Raw genomic sequence first — 22,286 nt, forward strand, 5'->3', positions numbered from 1 at the left:
AGCAGGTTAATGTGATGGATAAACAGTGGGACTGTTAAAAAACCAAGTCCATGTGCATGAGCTTAGAGTCTGCCTTTGACAGTTGTTGCATCCAGCAGTAGGATGTGGATCACCTTAACGCTCAGAGCAAAGTGCCTTCTTGGGATTAGTCTTCTGCTCCTTTCTTTCCCGAGGAGAGTGGTATGCCTGTCCCAGAAGTGGTCCTTGCACACTGCACAGGAACAGAGAAAAGGGCTTTGACATCCTGAGATTTCCTAGGAATAAGGAGCGGCACTGAACCTTGCAATTCTCTCTCCCTTCTCCCTTCATTTTCTTCAGTTGTTTTGGGCAGAAGAGGAGGATAGAAAGAAATAGATCTGTTTCCTCTTTCCATCAATCCAAAGTGATAAAAACAGAGAGAGAATTAGTCTTTCTTAGGTTGCACTGAGAACCCTTCCCTGTCAGTAATTGTAAGGAGGATGAGAATGTTAAATACATTGATCAAATCCTGCTTAGCTAATAGTGTAGACATACCAAGCCCTCCCCATCTCATAACGGTGTTTGAATAGCACTTTTTTATTTTGAATTACAGAAAGGCTATCCTGCAGTTGCAGGCTGTGTTGAGACCAAGGTGACATGAAGACAGTATTTTGTGCTAGCATGATCCCCCAAACCCCCATTTCCATCCCCCATACTATTTTTACCTTGCTCCCCCCTGCTCTGGAGGGCACGAGCAAGGCTGAGCCTTCATACTCAGTGCAAGAGCCTGGCGGGAGGGTGTCAGGGTGGCCGTGCGGGCTGCCTTGCCATGGGACGAGTAATGCTGTTAGGAATCTGGAAGGAGTGAACTTTGCAAAGTATAGTTGTTTCATGCTATCTCCAGATTCAGACATTTCCGTCTTGGTTACTTTCAGGTCACGTTTTCAGCCTTTTCTTTACATGTCGGCTAAAATTTTCTTTCCCACAAAGATATGAGCGTTTGTTATAATAGAAGTAGTCCTAAAGTCTTGCACTCGGATAGAGCCTAAGCATTAGTCTTGCCCTCAGGCAGATTCATGAAGCACAAATTAGCGCTGTGCTCCATTCATCAAGTGTGAATTGTCAAAGTAATTTTTCAAAGGAAGATATTTTACATGACTGCGTCTTTTTTTGTCATTTTATGCTGTTCTGAAACAGCTCCTATTCTCAGTAACGTCAGCGATAGCATTGGATTATCTGTTGCTTGACATTTTTGAACAACGTTGTAGTGTATTTTAAAGCAAGTGCTGTATCTTTATCAAACACTTCACCATGACTAAGGCAGGTTATATTGTTTATATAACTAAGGCAGGAGTTAATATTGTTTAGTTTTCTTTTTTTAAGAAATAGTTTGAAATAGTCATAAGTATATAAGGTGCCTAGAAATGTTAATTTCCAGGTTTAAAAATTTCATTTAAATTTGTTTATAAATAACAAACAGGTTGAACATACCTGCAAATTTTTCAAATTAAAACAAAGTATGCCTTATGAACACTTGTTCCTTGATTTGCTAGAATTTGGGTGACTCCATCCTGGCTTGTTTAGGCACATCATTTGTTTAATCCTGCACCAACATATGAAGTAACTGTCTAATGCCTAATACGACCTACTTACTTTAGCAGGGTAGTTGCAAAATGTCCATTTCTTATGTCATTTAAAAAATTGATAGCTCTTTATATTAGCACGTAGCAATTGTTTCAAACATACAGTTTTAGGGCGTGTGAGCAGGCAGAGCCAGCAGTTCAGTGGTATTGCTTTTTTAGTCATTTTGACTTTGCCTTAGGTAATTACTGAAAGGACAGTTGTCTGTGGTGTTTCAGGGTTATGCTCCAGAGATCATCAGCTGAAATTGTCTAGGGAATATCAACCTGTCCTGTCACTACTTCAGGGAGACAGTTGTTCTTTTAACTTCTTTCCATTCCACCTTGCCAGTCCATTTACTGAAATGGACTTCGATTACATTTATTTTGTCACTTGTACCATAAAAATGCACTTTTCATGGAGCATGGCCAAGAAAAGGAGGCATAAAAAGTGCAGGACTGAAGAGAAAAATAAAAGGTTGAGAGTAGCTATACGTTTTTATATCAATCACTTGCAAATCAACACATTTATTTAAAGTAGCGCTGTAGCTATTTGTGGTCCTGATAAAATGTGAACTTGGCAACTGCTTTGATTTTTTTGTACACAGCAAATGTCTGCAACACCAACTGCATATCCTAACTCATTTCATATGAAAATTATTTAAATTTTGCCTAGGTTTTCTTTTGTCTTCCAACATTTTTTGAGATGTGTCCTAATCGTATGAACCTTTCTTTAATGTTTTTTGGTTTTTGTAAGTTTTTCCTCTTGTACCTTTATTGCACAAGTCTTAAGTATACATACCACATATTAAAGTGACAGGTCTTTCACTTCAGCAGATTAGTGCCAGGCATGCCTAAGCTTTTACTGGGCTAACCCCACCGTTGTTTTCTGTTTTCTGTTGCCATTAATGGAAATTAGCAATGCGCAGCACAGTCACCTCTCCAAATACTAAAATTCCTGAATTCAAACTCCAGACAAGGTTTGATTCACCCCTCCCATCTTAAAATGTGTTTTTCATTATGAACTTATGTTACTGACCTTATTATTCCCTTGCTAGTGATTATGGTTTTAGTCACTTTTGTCTCAGCTTGAGGAATAAGAAGGATGCTAGAAAATACAGTGCAGTTTTTTTTAAATTGGCATTTATTGTTGTTTTGCCAAGCAGCCTGGGTTTTCAAATCTGGTGTAATGTCATTTGATAACAAAAAGGGTTATGTTTTCAGAGGTGAGTGAGCTTTTGAACATTTGATCAGATGTGTTTGCTTATACTGCCTGTCACTAAAATTGGTAGTAGTGAAACACACAAAAAGTCCCTACTCTGAGTTATTTGCACTAAACCAGGCAAAACACAAGTGATAGACAAGATGGAAGAGAAGACGAGTAGCGTAAATCGGTCATTTGGTGTTTGGCTATTTTGCATTGGTATAAAGGTTAATTTCTTCTTACCATGATTTTGATGCTTGTTATATTAGAGGTTGCATTTCTGAACACCTATTCCTGAGCTGCAGTACTGTAGCTGGGGAAGCAGGAAAGGAGATGGAGATGGTAAGATCAGTTCTTTAATTTCTCAGAGAAAAGGATATACATAGGTCCCTTTTGTAATTGCTCTGCTGAAAACAGCAAAAATGTGCCATGAGTAAGACTAGTCTTAGTTATATAATTTAATTTGGCTGGTTCCAGGTTGAGGAAGAGAAAAGTGTGGGTGATGAGGATGACAGTTCACAATGGCAGGAAAAATGCTGTGTATAATAGTAATTGTAATGCTTTGCAGTGCTTTTTACCTTAACCTATCATTTTCTCGGTGCTCTCCTTCATTACCCTTTAGATCTTTCTCTTACTTTGTTTGTGGCATCAAAACACTTGCAGCGATATGTACTACAGGCCTGTTACTGGCTTCCTGCTTCCTTCTCACTCAACTCACATTGCTGTCCCGTCTGCTTCTGTATTTTTGTTTTCCCTAAAAATCTTGAGAAACCTGACTGTCAGCAAACATTGATTCTAATTGTACTTACATAGAATATTTCACAAAGCCCAGCGCCAAAAGCAGTGTTTAAAGCACTGTGCAAACAATACCTCTATGAGATAACGTAGAAGCAGGTATAATTAGGAGGAATAAGGCAAAGGCATGAAGGTCACAAAAGAGGCTGGAAGGGAGGTCAGAAGTTTGCTTCTCCTAAGATTGTGCTTATTTTTTGAATTTGTATATCTTTCAAGACTGTGTTCTGTGCACAGGTTGATAATGATAATTTCAGTAAGTGAACTGGCAGGATAGCATCAGGTACAGCATGTGGTATGTATCTGTTAGAGTAAGCAACCTGCTGTTGTCCTTGCAGAAAATTTCATAGAAACTATAGCTTCTGATGTAACATAGGTGATATATTTATATTAATCCTATGCCCCTAATTCCTTTACTGGAAGAATTCTAATTTCCTTGGATGGTGGTAGAGACACAAGAAAGGAGAGGTTTGTCTGAGCCCTTTTCATTCATTACTTTTGCATGTGTTGACCTTGCCTGGTCTGCTGGATAGATTGGGTGCATCAGCATCACATACTGTTTTTCTTTAGGTGGAGTGTGAGAATTCAATACTTGCTATGTTAGATCAATATAAAATTTATGAACAACGCAGGCTTTGTCAGTCACTGTTTTCCTTGTGCTTGGGTAGTGCTCCTTGGGAGCTGTTGCTCGAAGGCTCGGAGCAGCACGTAGTGCAGACAGAAATCTTTGTGGTATCTGACTTAATTGTTACAAACTGCTGCGTTTTTAATTTGTTCTATAGTCTTGGGCCATTAAGAGGCAGCCCACCTTGAACTATAAATGTATGATATGAATGTTAGTGATAGGAACTCTGCCTTGTCTCTCGTTGTTTGCTGATGGGAAAAAAGCAGTTTGCCATAAGGCTACCTCTGCTCTCTTCCCTTCGCTCAGTTCCCGTATCTGGAATGCTCCAGTGCTGCAGTTTTGCTTATTGGCTTGCTTATGGCCTTCCAGTCGAGGTTTGTAGATTGAGTCTTTTCATGTTTAATGGCTTATATTATTAAATTTGAGTTCTGATTTTTTTTTTCCTGGGATGACTTTTTTGTTGGCTATAGCTCTTTGCTCAAATGTTTGCTTCTTTGCGTTATAGCAACATCCAAAGATTCCTATCCCAGTTCCCGCCCTGCCATGTGGCTTACAAACACACAGGGAAACAGTGTGGGGGGAACTTTCACAGCATAACAAAAGATGCAACAATATTTTGTAACAACTTTTTTTAAAGGATCAGGGGAGGAGACCTTGATACTGCCAAGAATACTCTTACACTAGCTGTGTTAACTGTGCTTATCTTTTATTGTTGTAGTATCTAGAGGCTCCGCTTGCGTATTACCTATTGCTCTGTGCACTGGGAAAACATATGAGGCTGAAGATTATCCCAGACATCCCTCCTCTATATGTGATAACGTCGTATTGTCTAGTCTGCCATTTCATTACCTTTCATATGTGTTGTGTTATCCTATTGGACTTCTCTTTTCCATTTTTCTATTGTTTTAATAGTACTTAGAAAATGAGCTGGGCCAAAGCTATGAAAGTAAAGAATCGTTTTGGATGATAAAACATCTAACAAACTTTGTTTCTAATAATAAATCCCTTGGCTGCTTGGAGAAGAGAGACTTTTATTAAAAGGGAGGCTGGTGTAACTCACCTGTTCGATACTCTCCCTGGCAGGAGCTGTCAGGCCAGGCAACAGCGTCACTGCAAAACTAGGCACGGTTCATGCTGTTTCTTGCCTGGTTTGGGGTGTGCTGGGGGCACGAAGGCGAGCTCTGGTGACTGTAGTGTGGGAAGGGGACAAAAACACAAATCCATAGGAGGTCAGCCTTGTTGGTTCCACTGTTCAGAGAACGAGTTGTTTTTCAGGTGGATTTTTAGATTAACGGTGTCCTTTTATAGTACATCTCCATGTCTATGAATATTATTGGTCTGGTATTTAATTAAAAGCACAGCTGGTGATCATTTAATTTAATGTATGAAAGGGAATGATACTTACATGGCTATGTAGCATGGGCTTGTTGAATTTAGAGAATTGTAGCCATTTGTTGATCTACTATTGGAGGGCTGTGGTGAAGGAAGCAAGACCTGATGCACAAGCTGGTGAGCTTCATTGCAACACTTCCCCGCTGTAGAGGGAACAAAGTGAAACGCTGGCTTATAAATTCACCAGCTTTGCTGAAGAGGGGAAGTCATGTATGAACAGATTGGTAAAATTAGTCTGGTTCTGGTTTGTCCATACTGTAAAACTAGTGCATATTTTCCTGTGGCAGGAAAAAAATTATTTGAAAGGCCAAGAATACTTCAAGATTCAAGGAATGTCTGTGTTTATTAAGCAGTTTCAGCACACCCATTTGAAAGAAGCAGGCCTGAATTATTGTTTTTTTACTTGAAGAATGAGGCTGCCTTGAGAATGTTAAACTTACTGCAGCATAAAAATACATACATGCAGATTTACACTGAAATGAATAACTCTGTGCGTATGACTTCTCTTGTACTGATGTAATAGAAATATTTTAGGCTAAGCTGACAAATGAGGATGTCGAGAGCCTCCAGCCTAGCTGGTTATACTGGTATTAAAGCTGCAGAAAACACATCTACAATCTTCATACCATTACTGTTTCTGTCTTGAAGCCAGAATTGGCCTTTTCTGTAACATACTATATATGAAGGAACTGTTGCCAAATAATCTAGTCTCTTTGCTGTATTACAGCCACTTTCACGTGTCGGTACATGAGAATACCTATGGGTTTAGCTGGCTTCCAGGATTGTAAAGTGTTCCAGTATTGATATCAAAATTGGACTCATTAGCAGATTGACTGGAATTGGAACAATAAAAACAACTTAAGAGACGCACCCAATAAAATGTCAGCCTGAGTGAAAAACTGAATTAGTCTGGCTGGAAGACTAGAAATAGGGTTTGTGTTTCAGTCTGAGTCTTGGCAGCGGAGCAGTGTTTGTCTTGTTACTTGGTCCAGTGTGAAAGGTCATTTTTGTTTTCTCACCCAATATAACTTGGAATTGTTTCTTTACTACTACAAAGAAAGACTTCTGTATTACTGGCTGTTTCTCCTCCCGGACTTTTGAGTTGTAGTCATCACTACAGAATGTTGAATTCTAACCCATGCATTCAGTGCAACAGTGAATGGGGTATTCAGGAGAACAAGAGAGTGTGAATGAGTTTTGAGTGCTGGAGTTTTTTGAGTAAAAATTGTAGATTATGCTGGTTATGCTGGTCTGACATATATTTCCACAAGTTATCTGTTAAGTATAGAATGCATCTTTCTTCCAAATAAACTACTACAGAATGAAAAACAGTTGAAGGATTTCATCCGCAGCCTCAGTAAATTAGAATCATTGAAAGCTGCTGACACGAGACTCAGAAAAATGACAGGTGTAAAGCAGTAGCTTGGAGCGGAGCATGCATTAGCTGCAAAGTAAAATTGAATCTTGTGAATGGAGTTATTCCCTCCACCCAACTGAAAACCTCTATATGTCTGAAGGCATTAAAATGTGATACACTTTTTTTTTATAATGCAAATCTGAGTCAACATTTAATCTAAGGTTTTATGACACAAGGCTTAAGCTACTTCCTCTTAAACTAATGTTGGAACTGACATACACATTTCCAGCTGCATTACACTTCATTGTCTTTATCCTTACAATATGTTTTCTGAAGGAAGAATGTGTGTGCTGTCTAGAGAGAGAATTCTGTGTAAAAAGTAGTCAGTCATATGCAGATTACTTTTAGACTCTTTTGTGATGTAAAAACTCCTATTAACCACTACAGAAAACCACCAATACTCTAACTGCTATATAATACTCCTTTCAAATACTACTGCTACATTACATATGGTATAGAAATTGGTTAATTTGGTTATTCTTTCCTTTTTGTTTTCTAGCTCCATTTAGCAGCCCTGGCATCATTAAAGGGAGACATAGTGGAGCTGAATAAACGTCTACAACAAACAGAAAGGGAGCGTGACCTGCTGGAAAAGAAGTTGGCAAAAGCACAGGTAAGCAGCACTTTAAGATTTTGGAAATGGTCCTTGGTTTTCAGTTGTCCTTGCTCTTCGGAGAAGGATGTGATACTTGACGAGGGGATGAAATATGACTTAGTCATGAGTGAAAGAAGATTTTAAGACTGTGTAAGAAATACACTTGCAGTGATTTTAAGTTTTGTGCTGATGGCATTATTAAAAAAAAAAAGGTCAAGAAATAATTAGATTAGTTTTGTTTTCAAGTCAACATGAACAACCTGTTTTAATAGAGAATGTTTTAAAATATCTTAGAAAAAAATTGCAGAATACTTTTACTGGCTTAGGTAACTGACCATAGTCTTTAACTCATGGGTCAGATTCAAATACAGCACGAATTAACAGTGATAAAAAATTACTGTCTATTGACAGTGCTTTGGTGGTAAGAAGTGGTTTTGTGATCTCAGTTCAGCTTTTAGTAAGCTATTTTCTACACATCTGTTGGGAAAACACTCTCAGTGGAAAGCCAAGCGTTAAAGGAGAATGAGGTCTGAACTATAATTCTTTCTCAGTTCTTAAAAAAAAAAAAAAATCTTTTCAAAACTGAACTATTCTTTGTCTTTATTTCTTGTATAAACAAAACTTTTGGTTTTGGATACTGTCATTCTGGCAAATACCATTTATAAGTACTTTACAATTCAAAACTGATTCAAAATGTATCCTTGAATGTAATGGGATTAGAAGGAGAAAGGAATGCCACATCACCTAGTGAATCACAGACAATTGTTTTTCAGTCATTTACACTTGCATAGAGCCAGTCAAAGCATTTTGTCCAGTGAAGCATCCTATCTGAAAGCATCAAGAAACTGTGACTGTTTTATTGTTAGTTAGATTTTTTTTTTAAAAGACACTAAAATGTACTTAACTTGTTTCTTTTCAACTTCCATTCACTGTTTTTTATTATGCTTTTTCCCATTAATTTAGAGTCCCTTAGTATTTGGCACGTTTGTGATGGGGGCTTGTATCTTTGTGTGTATATATACTGGGGCATTGCCTAGAAAAAACGGGTTACTTGAACTCAAGCCAAATGGTAGAAATGTTTATGGAGCCTACATTTTAAGTCTTTTATTTCAGTCCTTCAATCATATTTTGGTCCTTGTCTGCATTTACTGTTTTTTTTTTTTTTTTTTTTTTTAAGCTACCTTTAGGGTTCAAAGGCTTGTAAATAATATCCTTATTGCAGCTCATCAGTGCAACACTTATACTCTTTATTTCCTTAGATATATGGCCTAGAGGCACCCTGGGAGTTCATATTGAATCATTTGTCAGCTATAATCCTGAGATCTTTTTTTTAATTTATTGTTCTCTGAGATAGGCTCCTCTTTCTGAGGCATAGGAGTTTGATAGGAGACTGCATTTGGCAATCATTAAACCGTCAGATGGGTCCACTGTACCCAAATAATCTACATCATCTTGTATGGCTGCACTGACTTTGTTGTTGCTTATCACTCTGCTATGCCTTGTGCTAACCACAAATCTGTATTAGCGTGCAGTATGTATTTCCAGATATTTGTAAAAATATATATATGTGTGTGTATATATATATATATATATATATATATATAAAATATGTATATATGTGTGTGTATATGTGTGCCTCAGTCTATAAGGAGTGCATTGCAGGTGCTCCCATGCAATGGTGATTCCCCATTGGCAGTGACTTTTGGAAGGTTTTTTGGTTAATCAGCTCAGTGAGCTCAGGCTCCGGTGGTATTGCATGAGATTGGGTTTTTGTGTGATTGGTTTTCTTTGTTACCAATGCATGCATATGTGCAGTGCTGAGTTTGTAACACTGAGGGTTTTTTCATGGCCATGTGCTGTGTGGTTGTGATCACAAGGGTAGTGATGACTGCTAGCTGTACTACGGATACGATAAAACCAGAATATCTGACTTTTTAGAATATCTGAAAGCTAGTTTGCTTTTGTTGTACCTTTTTTCTAAGCTGAAATAAATACTTGTGGGCACACACTGAAAAAGGAAGATGCAGAGGGTGGGAGTGGGGTGGGAGAAGAAGGCTGATGGGAATAGGGAAACTGTAAGACATTTCTGGACTGACTGAGCTTTGTAGTTATTCTGTGGTGGTTATTTAGGGCAGTCCATCATTGCCGTAAAGGGAAGGATAACTGGAATTCCTTAAGTGTGCTGTAATTATATGATTACGGCTGGTTACAAACTTGGCTACAACTGGGGGTTTTTTTGAAAAAAAAATAAAATGTTTTAATGAGCAATTTCTATAAAGTTTTAATGTTTTAGTTCACTTAATTCTTTTTATAAGCTCTGAAGTGAATAGAAAATCATTTGGGTGTGGCTGAATTTTTTGAATAAAATGTAGTCCTTCGTAAGAAATAAGCTGTTAAACAAACACAGCTCGACCATTCAATATATTGGCTATGCTTAAGTTCAGAGATAGGCTCTAGCGATACCACCTCATCTTTTCTTTCTTTTTTCCTAACTGCATCGTTTCCTTTTTCAAGTAGATGCTCCATTTAACTTCATTTTTTGAACTTTTCCTCCCACTCCACAGAGGATCATCCAAATGCATATCATATCATATGTCATTTTTTCTCTACAACCTAATGCATTTTTTTTGTCACTAATGTGCATCAGAGGCTCAGAACACATAAATTAAATAAGGGATATTTGAGGCTCTGCATAACCATATTCAGGTGCTAGTGGATTAAATCTCTCTTCTGCATCTGGACTTTACTTACGAAAGCAGCCCTTGTTTCAGGTCTGCTGACATGTTAAGCTCTTTCTGGAACAACTGGCTTTTGAACCACATTTTGGCAACAACTTCCTATCATTTCAATAGGCATATGAGACACCTCGGAAGAAAGGTTTAGTGATTTGCAGAACAGGTGATCTGGGGAGCTGTGGTAAAAGAATTAGAGTGTGCAAATGGTCAAGAAAGATGGTTGCAGAGCTCATGCTTAGAATTTTTATCAAAGCAAGTAGTTGATGGAGTAGAGAGAACAGGATCAAAGGTAGGTGCTGATACCTGTATTGTTTGTTCCTGACGCGCAGCAGAGTCACGCAGCGATACTGGGCCTAGATGGCTGCTGCGGGCATGCTGGGCAGCGGAGGTGTGTTAGTGTGGCCGCCTGCCTGCGCCCCTTCTCCCCTCTGCTGCTCTGTATAACGGAGAGCCCTTTGTTCGGTTCTCTGCTTGGTCCTCCTTCCCCGTGCTGGGGGGTAACTTAGTTTTGTTGTGGCACTATAACTTGCTGTCTTCCAGTTTATCAGCTGCTTTTATGATTGGGACACACAAAAGTCTGTGTTCTCTACTTTTGCCCTTCTTGTGTTCCTGCTGATACTAATGTAGGTTATTTTCCTGATATCATTTAAGGGGGCTGCTTTTATATAGTAAGGCCCTAACAGGAAATGTAGCAACTGGTAATCATAGCCCTACCAGATGAGGCTGAGGCTTCATGCTGCTCAGTGTCCCGTTTCCCACAATGGTCAATAGTGAATTTCTTGGGAACAAGACAAATAATAGATGGATCCCCAGACTGCCCTCCTGGCAGCCAGCGGTTGTTGACTTTGTGTGTAAATAGCCTTTTTATGTGGTAACCCAAAAGAGCATTTTATAATATGGCTGTGTTTGTCTGGCTATGTGTAACGAACGTGTGTATACCCAGAATGGACAGAAGATCTTGTTACTCTCGGTGGCAAAATCTTTACTATTTGGATGTTTCCATCTTGTGCTTTGTGAAAGTACTATCAAATGGGGATCATCAGAGAGGAAAGATGATTTTGGCTGCTGCATCTTTTTTTTTTTTTTTTTTTTTTTCCCTCCCTGTCATTGCTGTGTATTTCACAGGTCAAGAAAACACCATGTATTATTCTACAATGTGAGGCACCAATGCAGGTCAGTCCCACTGAAAGCAGCACAAGCCAGGATTTCTGGTTATTGCACCATGGTGGAGTTGATCTCTGAAACTACAGGCTGTGGAGACCCTGCTGTAGCATTAGCCTACGCCCTTCTATTATTTCAGTATGACAGCAGCCCTCCTGGCCTATGTGTTTGTATTGGTGTGCAGTTTGGCACTGAATTGATATCTTGAACGAAGTATGCTGGAAAGTACTGGCCAACCGCAACTAATGTCTTTTTTCAAACTCTTTCTATGGTCATGAAGAGAAAAGCAGTGATTTCTACTAGCTCTATCTGACCCCATGTCCTGGCTCTGATAATGATAAATAGCAGATGTCTGAAGGGAAGACATAAGAAACGCACACAGAAGGTTGTCATCCCCCAGCATACTCCCTCATCTTTCAGCCATGAACAGCGTAGGAGCTTCCTGAGCCAAAGGCTGCGTCATACTTCATAGTCCCCCATGGTCCTATCCTCCATGGATTTATCTAATCTTCTTTCTAATCCATTTATATTCTTGGCTTTTGCAACATCCTGTGTCATTGAGTTCTGAAGTTTTATGGTAGAACACAAGATTGAATTACGTGCTGGACGTTTCAGCAAATACAACAGAAATAGATGCTTCACCTGCTACGTTTTTCTTACCCTTGCATCTCTTTCATAAGGCAGTTCTGTTCTCTTTACTCTTTGTGCTTTATTGCTAGTAATTTAGAGATTTACAAATAACTCTAGACACAGAGCAGTGAATCCTGTGTCACAGCAGCAGTAAGTTCCATTAGTGCAATAATAATTCCTTACCATCTTCTTAATTACTCAGAATTGAAGGCAGGATGGAAGAATTTCAGTATAAGAATGAAATTAACACTATGCAGGCATATAGGAACAGAAAACTTCACTGGAAGGCTTCAATTTCTCATTTAACTAATTTGAAATAGAAATGTATTGGCTTCAGATCAACACTGAAATTAATAGTTCTGTTGTGTGATGTTCTTACCTCACATGGATTACTTCTGTTTACTTGTATTCTTCTTCCCTATCAAGTATGCACAGAGTATATCATCAAACCATTTAATTCTGACCTTGTGTGTTTTCAGGATTGAGGCTTGGGCACAATGGACATGTGCTTATACATGAAGTTAGATGAACTGATTGCTACTTTAAAATCTGCCACTCCTCTTAAATTAAAATACTGTATTATTTGAGCAAAGATTTTTAGCTTCTGTGAGCCTGTTAGACAGGTTTATCATTGTGATGACTTGAATTCCTCCTGAATGCTGCAGCCAGAGTTGTTTGTGCCTCCTGCGATGCCTGAGGCACTGCAGGATCTGCTGCTGTAGCACCGCTGCTGGTGCTTCCTTGCTGTCCTCTGGCTGAACACAGTGAAGGTAACACAGAGGACTGCAGTGGCAGTGTTTCTTGCGTTAGGGATTTGTGTACGTTAATAGGCAGTAACATCATGTGCCGAGACAACAGCCTCAGGCTGGAATACTTTCTCGTACTATCTTTCTCCCTCAGAATCTTCTTGCTCTTGTGGTTGTTTCCCAGCATCAAGAGGTCAGACCAAGGTGTTCCCAGGCATTGTTAATTTATTCAGTAATTTAAATAACCTTTTTAGTCTATCCCAAAAACCAACCTAAGGACACTTCCGTTAAGAACTGTGCTGGAAACTTTTCCCTTAACCTCAACAGTGGCTCATCTTTTGCGGCCTCTCAGGGGATTATCCCTGTATTTGCTTTCCCAGTGAATTGGTGCCTGTGTATTTGTTGGAATTTAAATCTGAGGCTGGAAGGAGGATGAGGAAAAGGTTCCAAGGTGTTTATCTTAAAAACTGTGTGACATACACAATTAAATTGCAAGAGCTAAGTATGTACACCTTGGAAAGAAACAGGAATTGGTGGCAGATCATTGTTCTGGTACTCAAAAGATGCGAAAATTAAAAAAGATGATGAACAGGCTGAGTATCAGGGAAAGAACACTTTAGCAGTGGGTCCCAAAACATGTATGTTTCTTATCCCTTTTAAGCTTGTGATAAATGTGGCATGAGAAGGAGCAGACCTGTGTAACCAGATGACTTTTTCATTGCTGCATTTTGGGATTCATACTAAACTGTATTTCGATTGTTTGGATACTTTTGCCTTTTTTAGTTGAGACTTTTCCTAGCTGTCCAGAACTTACTAGAGGTAACCCTGTACCCTCCTCCAAGCTACAGTGGTCCTTCTCAGCATCACTCCCTGCCTTTCCCAGGGGTTTTCCTTCTGTCTTTTCCAGTTACTCTTGCCCCAGAGAAGCTGAGAGCTCTTTTAAAAAATAAAATGTGAAACTGGTCCGTTTATATCTCCAGAATGCTGGTTGTTCACAATGTCTGTCTGTTACTAAGTGACGGTTATCCTGACAAATGGTGACTAAGAAATGGCTGGAGAAAAAGGAAAGTAAGTCTGATAATGTGGCCAAGGTCCATTAGCAAGAGTCCGTATATCTTCAGTCAAGATAAACAATATTCTGCTTTTCAGTGCACAGCTTAGGAAGATGAAATCTGTTGTGACAGGCTTTTTATTTATTGTCTGAAAATAATTATTACACACTCCATCTGAAATATCCTTTTGGGTTTAAAGAAAAAACAGAGCACATAAGCATTATCCAGATCAATGAATTAGGTAGTGTTTGTGGGCATCAAAGTGTGTCAGAGGAAATTTAGATTTAGAAAGGCAGAGTAAGCAACTTTTTTATTGCACTTAATTTGTTCTAACACTTTTGTTAAACATTTTCTCCCTATTATTTTTGCTCTCTGAAAGTAGTAGTAGTTCTTCAGCCAGTTCTTCAATCTTAAGATACAGAAAACTGAGAAGTAAGTTCATGGAGGTCCTGCAATAAAGAGACATTATGATATACATGTATAACCATGTCAAGTAGTCAGCATAAAGCCTTAAAAGCCAGGTATATATTATCAGTTTTCTAAAATGTGACCCTTTGCTCTACTCTTGAGTGTGAAAATGCACTCTGTTTGTCGTGGTCTAAATGAAACTGCATTTGACTCGAATTTCTGGAACTTAAAAATATTGAAATAAATTTCATTAACAATGTTGAAGAAAAACATTGCTGCAGCACAGCATAGATTTCAAATTGAAGAAAAATTTCATGCAGATGATGTTCTCAAGCTGTGAATGTAATGGGCCCAAAAATCTCATGGCAAATTATGAAAATTCTGGCATACCTGTTAGTACAGGTATAAGTTTCATATGTATGACATAAAGATTGAGTGCATTACCCCTATAAAGAGTGTTTATTTAATTTGGAAAAACAAATTTTGGTGCAGCAATGTTAGAGGATTTCAAATATTATTAGGAGTTGTAGCTTTCAGAAATGCTACTAAGGATCTTACATTGCAGGTCTTCAATTAACAGATGTGGCTTTTATACAGTTGGTTGGTTTGTGAGTTTTCTGTTATTCACAGCACAGCATATACCTTTGTGTGGTTGCAAGGAGGCTTGACTGAATTCTGCAGGAGTCAGAAGCAGAGGGTTAAGCATCTTGCTCTTTCCAATCTGCTACCAAGCATAACTCCAGTGAACGTGCACTGTTGAGTGGCTGCAGTTGCGGTACAGTGGCCACTGGCATTGGGAGTATGCCAGAGAAGCTGGAATTAAAATTCTGTTGGAAAGAAAAAGGAGGATTTCATGATACTTACAGAAGCCAAGCAGCAATCTAGTCATTTAAATGTTCAAATAATAAGCATTTTATGATAGAGGTATAAAGGATATACCTGTAAGAAAAATATGGTATGTTATCTTTAAAGGCTAATAAAAATAAATATTCTTAATGGAGAAGAAGAATTGTTTTCTGGGTTTTATCTAGTTTTAAATTCATTTATCCAATCCTGCCTTTTTCATCCGGATTGACAGAGGAAGAGAAGTGGCTATATTTCACAATCTAGCCTGAAATACTCAGCTGAGGTGAAAAATATGGGTGTTCAAAGGTACTTTTTACCCTTTAATAATAGGCTGTTCTCATTTGAAAGTAGCATTGTTTTTCTGTGACAGTGTCCAATGTACCAGGTCTGATTGCTGTAACTGTGTGAATTGATGTTAGCCTGTAACACTAATATACATTGTTTTTCTGTTTTGGTGGGTTTTGACACCTAAGGCATATGTATTGAGAACTAGAGGACTGTGCTGGTAGAACTGTTTTTGCAATAATAGAGGAAGAAGGATGACCAAGGAGGGGCATAAGGTATGATATATAGGCAGCAGATAGTAAATCTTAGAAGTCAGTCTGTGTGATGGTCCGGAATAGTGTCAGAAGGCTGATTTTGTATAAAGGATATGAGGAAAGGGAAAGTTGTTTTTGAAAGCTTGTGGTGTGTCACAATCTCAAACTCTAGTTACTTTTGTTTATCCTAATGCAGTTTCTGCCTTAGGACTTTTTCCAATTCACACAATGTTGGGAAGATCCCTGAAGATTCTTGATGCATCATGAACCTCACAGAGATGCCAGGATGAGATATTTATAGCTGCTCTGAGTTGCAGATTATGTTTTTATTCAGGCAGGAAAGGCAGCTTTTTGATATGTTTAAAAAATAATAATAAAATTACATTTCATAGTCTTTCAGTTCCTAAAAACTTGCCAGTTGTATACCTTTGTGTATCAGTCAATATTTTGCACCTGTCCTTTTTCTTGCTAAGGCAGTGTCGGCTTGATGGGTAAGAAAGCCATTAATGATGTGCAGTTCTGCTTTATATCTGGTCTCTATGGAGTTATTCATAAGACCCTTCCTGTTCCTTTGTACCCTTGCTGCTCTGCTTTAGTGTGAACAATCCCACCTAATGAGAGAGCACGAAGACGTGCAGGAACGAACAACGCTACGCTACGAGGAACGAATCACAGAGCTGCACAGTATCATTGCTGAGCTGAATAAGAAGATTGATCGACTACAAGGAACAACAATAAGGTACTGAAGCTCCCTGGAAATTCTGGGCTAAATGCAGGAATGGTGCAAAATGCGGTATGACGTATGCTGTCAATATAAGTTGATGATAACTTTAAGGTATTTAAACTTGTTATGACTGGTGCTAAATAGCTGCCTGTAATTAGGGCATGTGTCCTTGGCACAATCCAGCGTTCTGTAAGGTTTCCGTGTCATCCCAAGGATAAAAAGCACTGTATTCTCACTGGTAGAAACACACTCTGCTCAGGCTGGTGAGTCCTGTAAAGAACTGCACTGTGCCATCTAGATGTTCCTTTAGCTTAATATACGTGCCAAGGGGTCGGGTAAGTGATAGCAATAGTGGAAAAAGAAAGATGTAGCCATCCAAACTGCACCTCTGTTTTTACCTTTTTTTCTGTGGCATCCTATGCGCAGCCTAAGCCAAATTACTTCTGATGAGAAATACAGATCATATGGATTTCAGTAGGTTTTGAACTTGTGCTGACAGTTGTGACAAAACACAAAATGGTACACATCACATCGTTGCCTGTTCTTGGAACAGCAAAGCTTGGGGCATTACATTAGGTCATGACTTATTACATTTTTCAAATAAACTTTACATTTGTCTATGGGAAAATACTTACTTTTCCTCACATGTTTTTATCTGTTATTCTCATCCTAGAGAAAATCAGACTAGAAGAAGGAAGGAGCTTTTTAAAGCTTCGTTTGTGGGGATGCATGTAAGCCACTAGAATCTAGGAATTTTCCAGAGAATATCCAATTAGAGTTGACATCTTTGTAGGTGAAGTTTACATGATGCTCTTCCCATGTAGCAAAGTTTGAGGTTTTTTCTTGCCTATTAGCTTCATGCTTTTAAGAAAAAACTGGCATACCATAAATAATAGAAAATATCATTATGCATGTATACCTTATAAAAGTAGTGATATAATCACATGGCATTGATCTTATTTAGAAAGATAAATACTGCAAACTAATGGTCGTAACTGGCGATAGTCATGGCAATATTTTTCAGGTACAAATGTTCTAAACTGATTGTACTTCTCTGAAAAAAATAGCTATGCCTCCATGTTTGTTCATGCGTAATAACTCTACAGTTAAACCTTCCATTCATTTTGTTTAGTCACCTTTTGTTTTGGCATGGCACCGGCTAACCCAGCGCATCTTGCTTTCTGGTAAAATTCTACTGGTTGAAAAGGCTGCCTGAAGAGCAAAATATGGGAAGTATCAGAGTTGCACTGATACTTTTTTGAAAGGCAGAAAAACTCTGCTTAAATTTAGAAAAATATTACGTAATAACCACAAGAGATTTTCGGATGGAGTGCTTGGGCCAAGATAATTGCCAAATTGATATATCAATTATGAAGTACTGGAATTTGGATGCTGTGAATGTTCTGCCACATCCATAAAAAAAAGTCAGCTCTGGCATGCAGATTTAAAACTGAGTTTGATGCCAGGTGCATGCTGCTTCTCACAAAAGTGCAGTTGCTGCTGAGGGGTGCAGGCTGTTGAAGGCATTGGAACAATACTGCTGCAACAGATGCCAAACACTTTTGTGCCTGACCATTTGGTCATATCATATGAGAACTTATTTTGCTCAGACTGCTGGGTGGCCTCCTCTTTTTATTCTTGTTCTGCTTTTGTTAAGAAGAACAAAAATATGTATAAAGTTTGTGGCTTTATTTCCTTTAATGATTGGCATAACTTGTTTTCTTTGGCAGCCCAATACGTTGGTGTTTGGGGAGCGGAGAAGGAAAATTCTTCGTAAAAATGGCAAACAGAGGTAGAATTGGAGAGATTCCACCCAGTTTATGAAATGCAACTGAAAGAAGGAATATTAATACTTCCTGCTGGGACTTTCTGTAAATTTACTTTAGGATCTTCTTGCCTCACTCTTTAGAAGGTGTAACATCTCACAGAACAAGGATGGTGTAATTGCTGTCTCTGCTGGGGCAGGTGTGACTCATGGTGCTCCACCCTTGGTTGTAGGGAATGTGAACTTGGGAGCTGGAACAAAACAGTTCTGTGAGAAAGAGCCCTGGGAAAATGGCTGCTCCAGGGCCTCAGTATTTATAGCTTTTTGCTAAATCAGAGTACAAGAGGGATTTTATTTTTTAATTTTTTAGTATGACTCTTGGATATCTGCAAGTACGCATACTGAGATAAGGCTTTGCTTGTAATACCACAAAATTTAGGCTTTCTGAAAGCAATTTCTTGAATGTACTTTAACTATGGAACAGAAAAGTGTCTCCCCAGCACTGACGCAGAGATTGTTCGGTATTTTCATGTATAGTTTTTAGGCTGTAAAAATAAACTAACATGCAGCCAGATGTACTGCTGCTTTATGACATTCTTAATGGTTCCTCCCATAAATAAAAATATTCTGGAAAGAATTAGAAAAAGCCAGACTTGCACAGAGCGAATTTAACTATCTACTTGAAGCCGTAGTATCTTTAAACTGGTAACTATCAATTTGAGGGTAAGTAAGTACATAAGCAGCAAGAGTATGTAAGTCTGAATAAGCTATTGCAACAGCTTGAGGAGTTTTGGCAGATTGTATAAGCTAATTAATGTTCTCCATTCAGTTTTTTTTTTCTTCTTTGTTTTTTTAAGAACATTAGGTGATGTCAGGGGGATTTACACAGCTTGCAGTGTAATGGCTTTTGCTCACATGGTTCAGTAAGTCCAGCTGTAGAAGAGAACTTAAGTCACATGCCTATGTCTATGTCTCTTCCCAGGTATATTTCATAAGCTACTCTTAGTAACAATAACCTGATGGGAGTATTTTAGAAATTTCTGGTGATGTTCTAGATTTGCTAGGCATTTGTTAGGCACAACAAGTTCCATGTGTGTGGCCACATGAAGTTAGCTGCTGCTCTTGCACTGCATTCTTCCAGCATTCCCTAATGAAAATGAGGTCACTATGGTTATGGGAGGCAGCCAACATTCATCTGCAATTGTCTCATCCCCCTGCTGTTGCTCTGGATCCTTCAGCTGATTTGGAAAGTCAACCTCACTAAAAAAGTTGAAATACAGCTGTAACTGATTAGGGCTAAAAGAGAGTTTCCTGTACTTGTACAGCTTAAGTAGACTAGCTTGCTTACTTGTTCTTACTTGCTTAGGTCTTGAAGCCTGACAATGCAGAATTTACCCTCTATGAGTTCAAGAAGGTAGCAACTTGGGGGCAAAAGGATGCTGAAAAGTGGTCTGCTGGGATGAGGATAAAATAGTAATCTGAAGTCACAAACCTTGGTTCTGTTTGTTCTTGGAAAATTATAATTGGATGACTGTGTTTCACTGTTCTGGTCTACATTATTCGGGAGGAGGTGGGAAGAGGTGGCTTGTATTTGGCTTAAGTTTGTTGTAAAAGTCAAGTCACAGACCTTCAGGCAACTTCTGAGCAAGACAGTTGGACTGAAGAGTCTCTGGTGTTTGTGCACAGAAACTGCAGGCTCTGAGCTGCTGTTAATATATCAAAAGGATGCAGGTGGTAATGTTACCCCTAGTTCTGCTGTTCCCAATAGCAGGAGAGAGTTGTGTTGCATCCCCCCCACTGCCCCCTGCCATTCATTAGTTCTGTCTCCTTTGACAAGGTGTATGCCTACTTTCTCTTCCTCTCCAAGCATGCACAACTTATAAGACAGAAAAACCAGTCAAATGGATCTTTCCAATTGCAGCAGTCCTATTGTAAATATTTGGATATAAAGGATACAATACACCCTGATAACATAACTCTGAAACACAAAAAAAGATTTATAAACTACATAATAGTGCACTAATAGGGAATTATGTCTATATTAAATGTGAATATTCCTGACTTGAGAAGCTTAGGGTATCGCTATAGATTGATTCAAGCTCAACTTCTTTTTTCTTAATCATGTAATTGGCTTGAAAAATTATCTGTAATCCAGTTATGCAGAAATGACTTTGGCCTGTGACTGGCAGTCTTCCTTACATGTCATCTTGATGTTCAGCAAAAGTTAAACAGGGAGAGAGATCAAATTGCTTTACATTCTAAAGCAGTTGTTGTTTGGGTACATCTGTGCAACACTAAAAATAATAAGCAACAACACCAGAAGGGCATAGACTCTCTTGCTTATTGGTGCCTGCTAAGGATTATTTGAAACAGTTGTTGAGAATGTTGTAACCCATTGCTGCAAAAAGCATTAGTCTAGAATTATGGCTTTTAATCTGAAATAAAACATAGCCAGAAAGTAGGTTGTCTTGGGATTCATGAGGAAGAGGGAGAGTGAACAGACTACAGCATCAAAGAAGTAACACGTGGCGCTCAGGCGTATCTACACAGTGACCTAGAGGTGTGATTGTAGCTTCTGAAGACGTGCTAGGTTGAAGCTATTTGGATTCCATTCAGACAGCAGTGTGGGTGTGATAGTATTGGCTTCAGCATACAGTGCCCAGCCCCACCTGTCTTCTGTGGTTGATTCCCCTGCTGTCTCAAGTGTACTGCTCTTTGTTCACAACTAGTTTAGGGAGATGTCAAGTGTGTATATACAGGGAGCAGTCAATCGGTGGGTTGCAGTGCACATGTACCTGGAGTGTTCTCTACCTGAAGGTCTCGGAATGCTTTAAAAGTACTTGTTAAAGTAAAATAGTTGTTGAAACACAGCTGGCACCTGAAGTATGAAATCATCCAGTGTTTTAGACCTCTGTCTGTGCCCTAAGTGGCTGCAGGTGGAGGGACCAGTTGACCTTGGTGTTGCTTACAGAAATGGATTTCTGATCTTTCTGGGCAGGTCTTGAGCCCAGAAGGATATGCATTCATCCAAAAGCTGGCCTCTGAGTTGAGTCCACAGAAAGGCGCGAGAGCTGCCAGATAACATACTTTTCCAATGCCCCAAGACCCTGAGAGTGCCTTAAACTGAAAAAACAGCATTAGTGCTAGCTAGACCAAGCTGTGTTAGGTTTTAAATGGAAAGGTTTCACGATAAGAGCCAAAAGGAGTGTGGTGAGAACCGATTATTATGTGTGTACAGCCGGCATCGTTTTATGATCAGTGCAGCCTCTCAGTTTATGATCAGTGCAGAGGTATTTTAGATTTTGAAATCTAATTGTAGAGAAGGCCGACGTATAAATGAAAAAATGAATTACCTTCAGACCAAAAAAATGCAGCTCTTTGAGTACATGGTAATTGTTTTTGTCTGAAGCTAATTATTGTTGGCTTGTGTTGTGGTTAATTATTAACTTATTCATAGAACATTAACTCATGCTTATGTGTCTTTGTTACTCTGTTTTAATTCCTGCTATTCATGATTTAGTTCTCACACTTTCTTAAACATGTATTGCGTAGCACCTTAAAGACCTTGCTTTGATCTAAATCTTGATTTTAACCAGTTGACCTGCATTTTTTTAATAATAGTCACTAACTGCTTCTGATAAAGTCTAATTTTCTTTGCAATGAAGCAAATGTAAAAGTTAGAAGAGCATAGTAGTTCCTAAAGAAATTACATCTCAGTAACTTCGGAAACCCTGCTTGGCAAACAAGCCGAAATTCCTTTTTTGTGTTGTTCTGGTCATTTGTCACCTCTGCCACTTTGGTAGAAGACTATTCTTCACTCAGTGTTCCCTGTATGTATGAGCCATATTCTCTGCTAATTTGCCTGGCAAATCCAGTCAAACCTTCAGGCTAAATCCTGCAAGATTTCTGCATGAAATAATCATCGCTGTATAGTGCGCACACAGCAGACTTAGATTACAAATGCCCCTCACAGATGCAGATCCCCAGATAGCTCTTTGCTATTTCTTGCTGCCTCCAAATCCGGACAACTCCATTCTCACACTCTTATCCACCCTACTGCTGAAACTGCAGCAAAATG

At 38.8% G+C, this 22,286-nt stretch overlaps 1 protein-coding gene across 7 annotated transcripts in view; it reads left to right on the plus strand.

Moving 5' to 3' along the window:
• LOC135323433 (colorectal mutant cancer protein) overlaps positions 1–22,286 on the plus strand; it is a 217,777-nt gene that overhangs the window by 138,250 nt on the left and 57,241 nt on the right. For all 7 annotated transcript variants that reach the window (XM_064499775.1, XM_064499777.1, XM_064499778.1 and 4 more), the window contains 2 exons: positions 7,507–7,620; positions 16,316–16,458. In XM_064499775.1, the coding sequence (XP_064355845.1) occupies positions 7,507–7,620; positions 16,316–16,458 (257 nt within the window). The remainder of the gene's footprint in view (positions 1–7,506; positions 7,621–16,315; positions 16,459–22,286) is intronic.

The sequence above is a fragment of the Dromaius novaehollandiae genome, chromosome W (assembly GCF_036370855.1).
Source record: "Dromaius novaehollandiae isolate bDroNov1 chromosome W, bDroNov1.hap1, whole genome shotgun sequence".
Classification (NCBI taxonomy): domain Eukaryota; kingdom Metazoa; phylum Chordata; class Aves; order Casuariiformes; family Dromaiidae; genus Dromaius; species Dromaius novaehollandiae.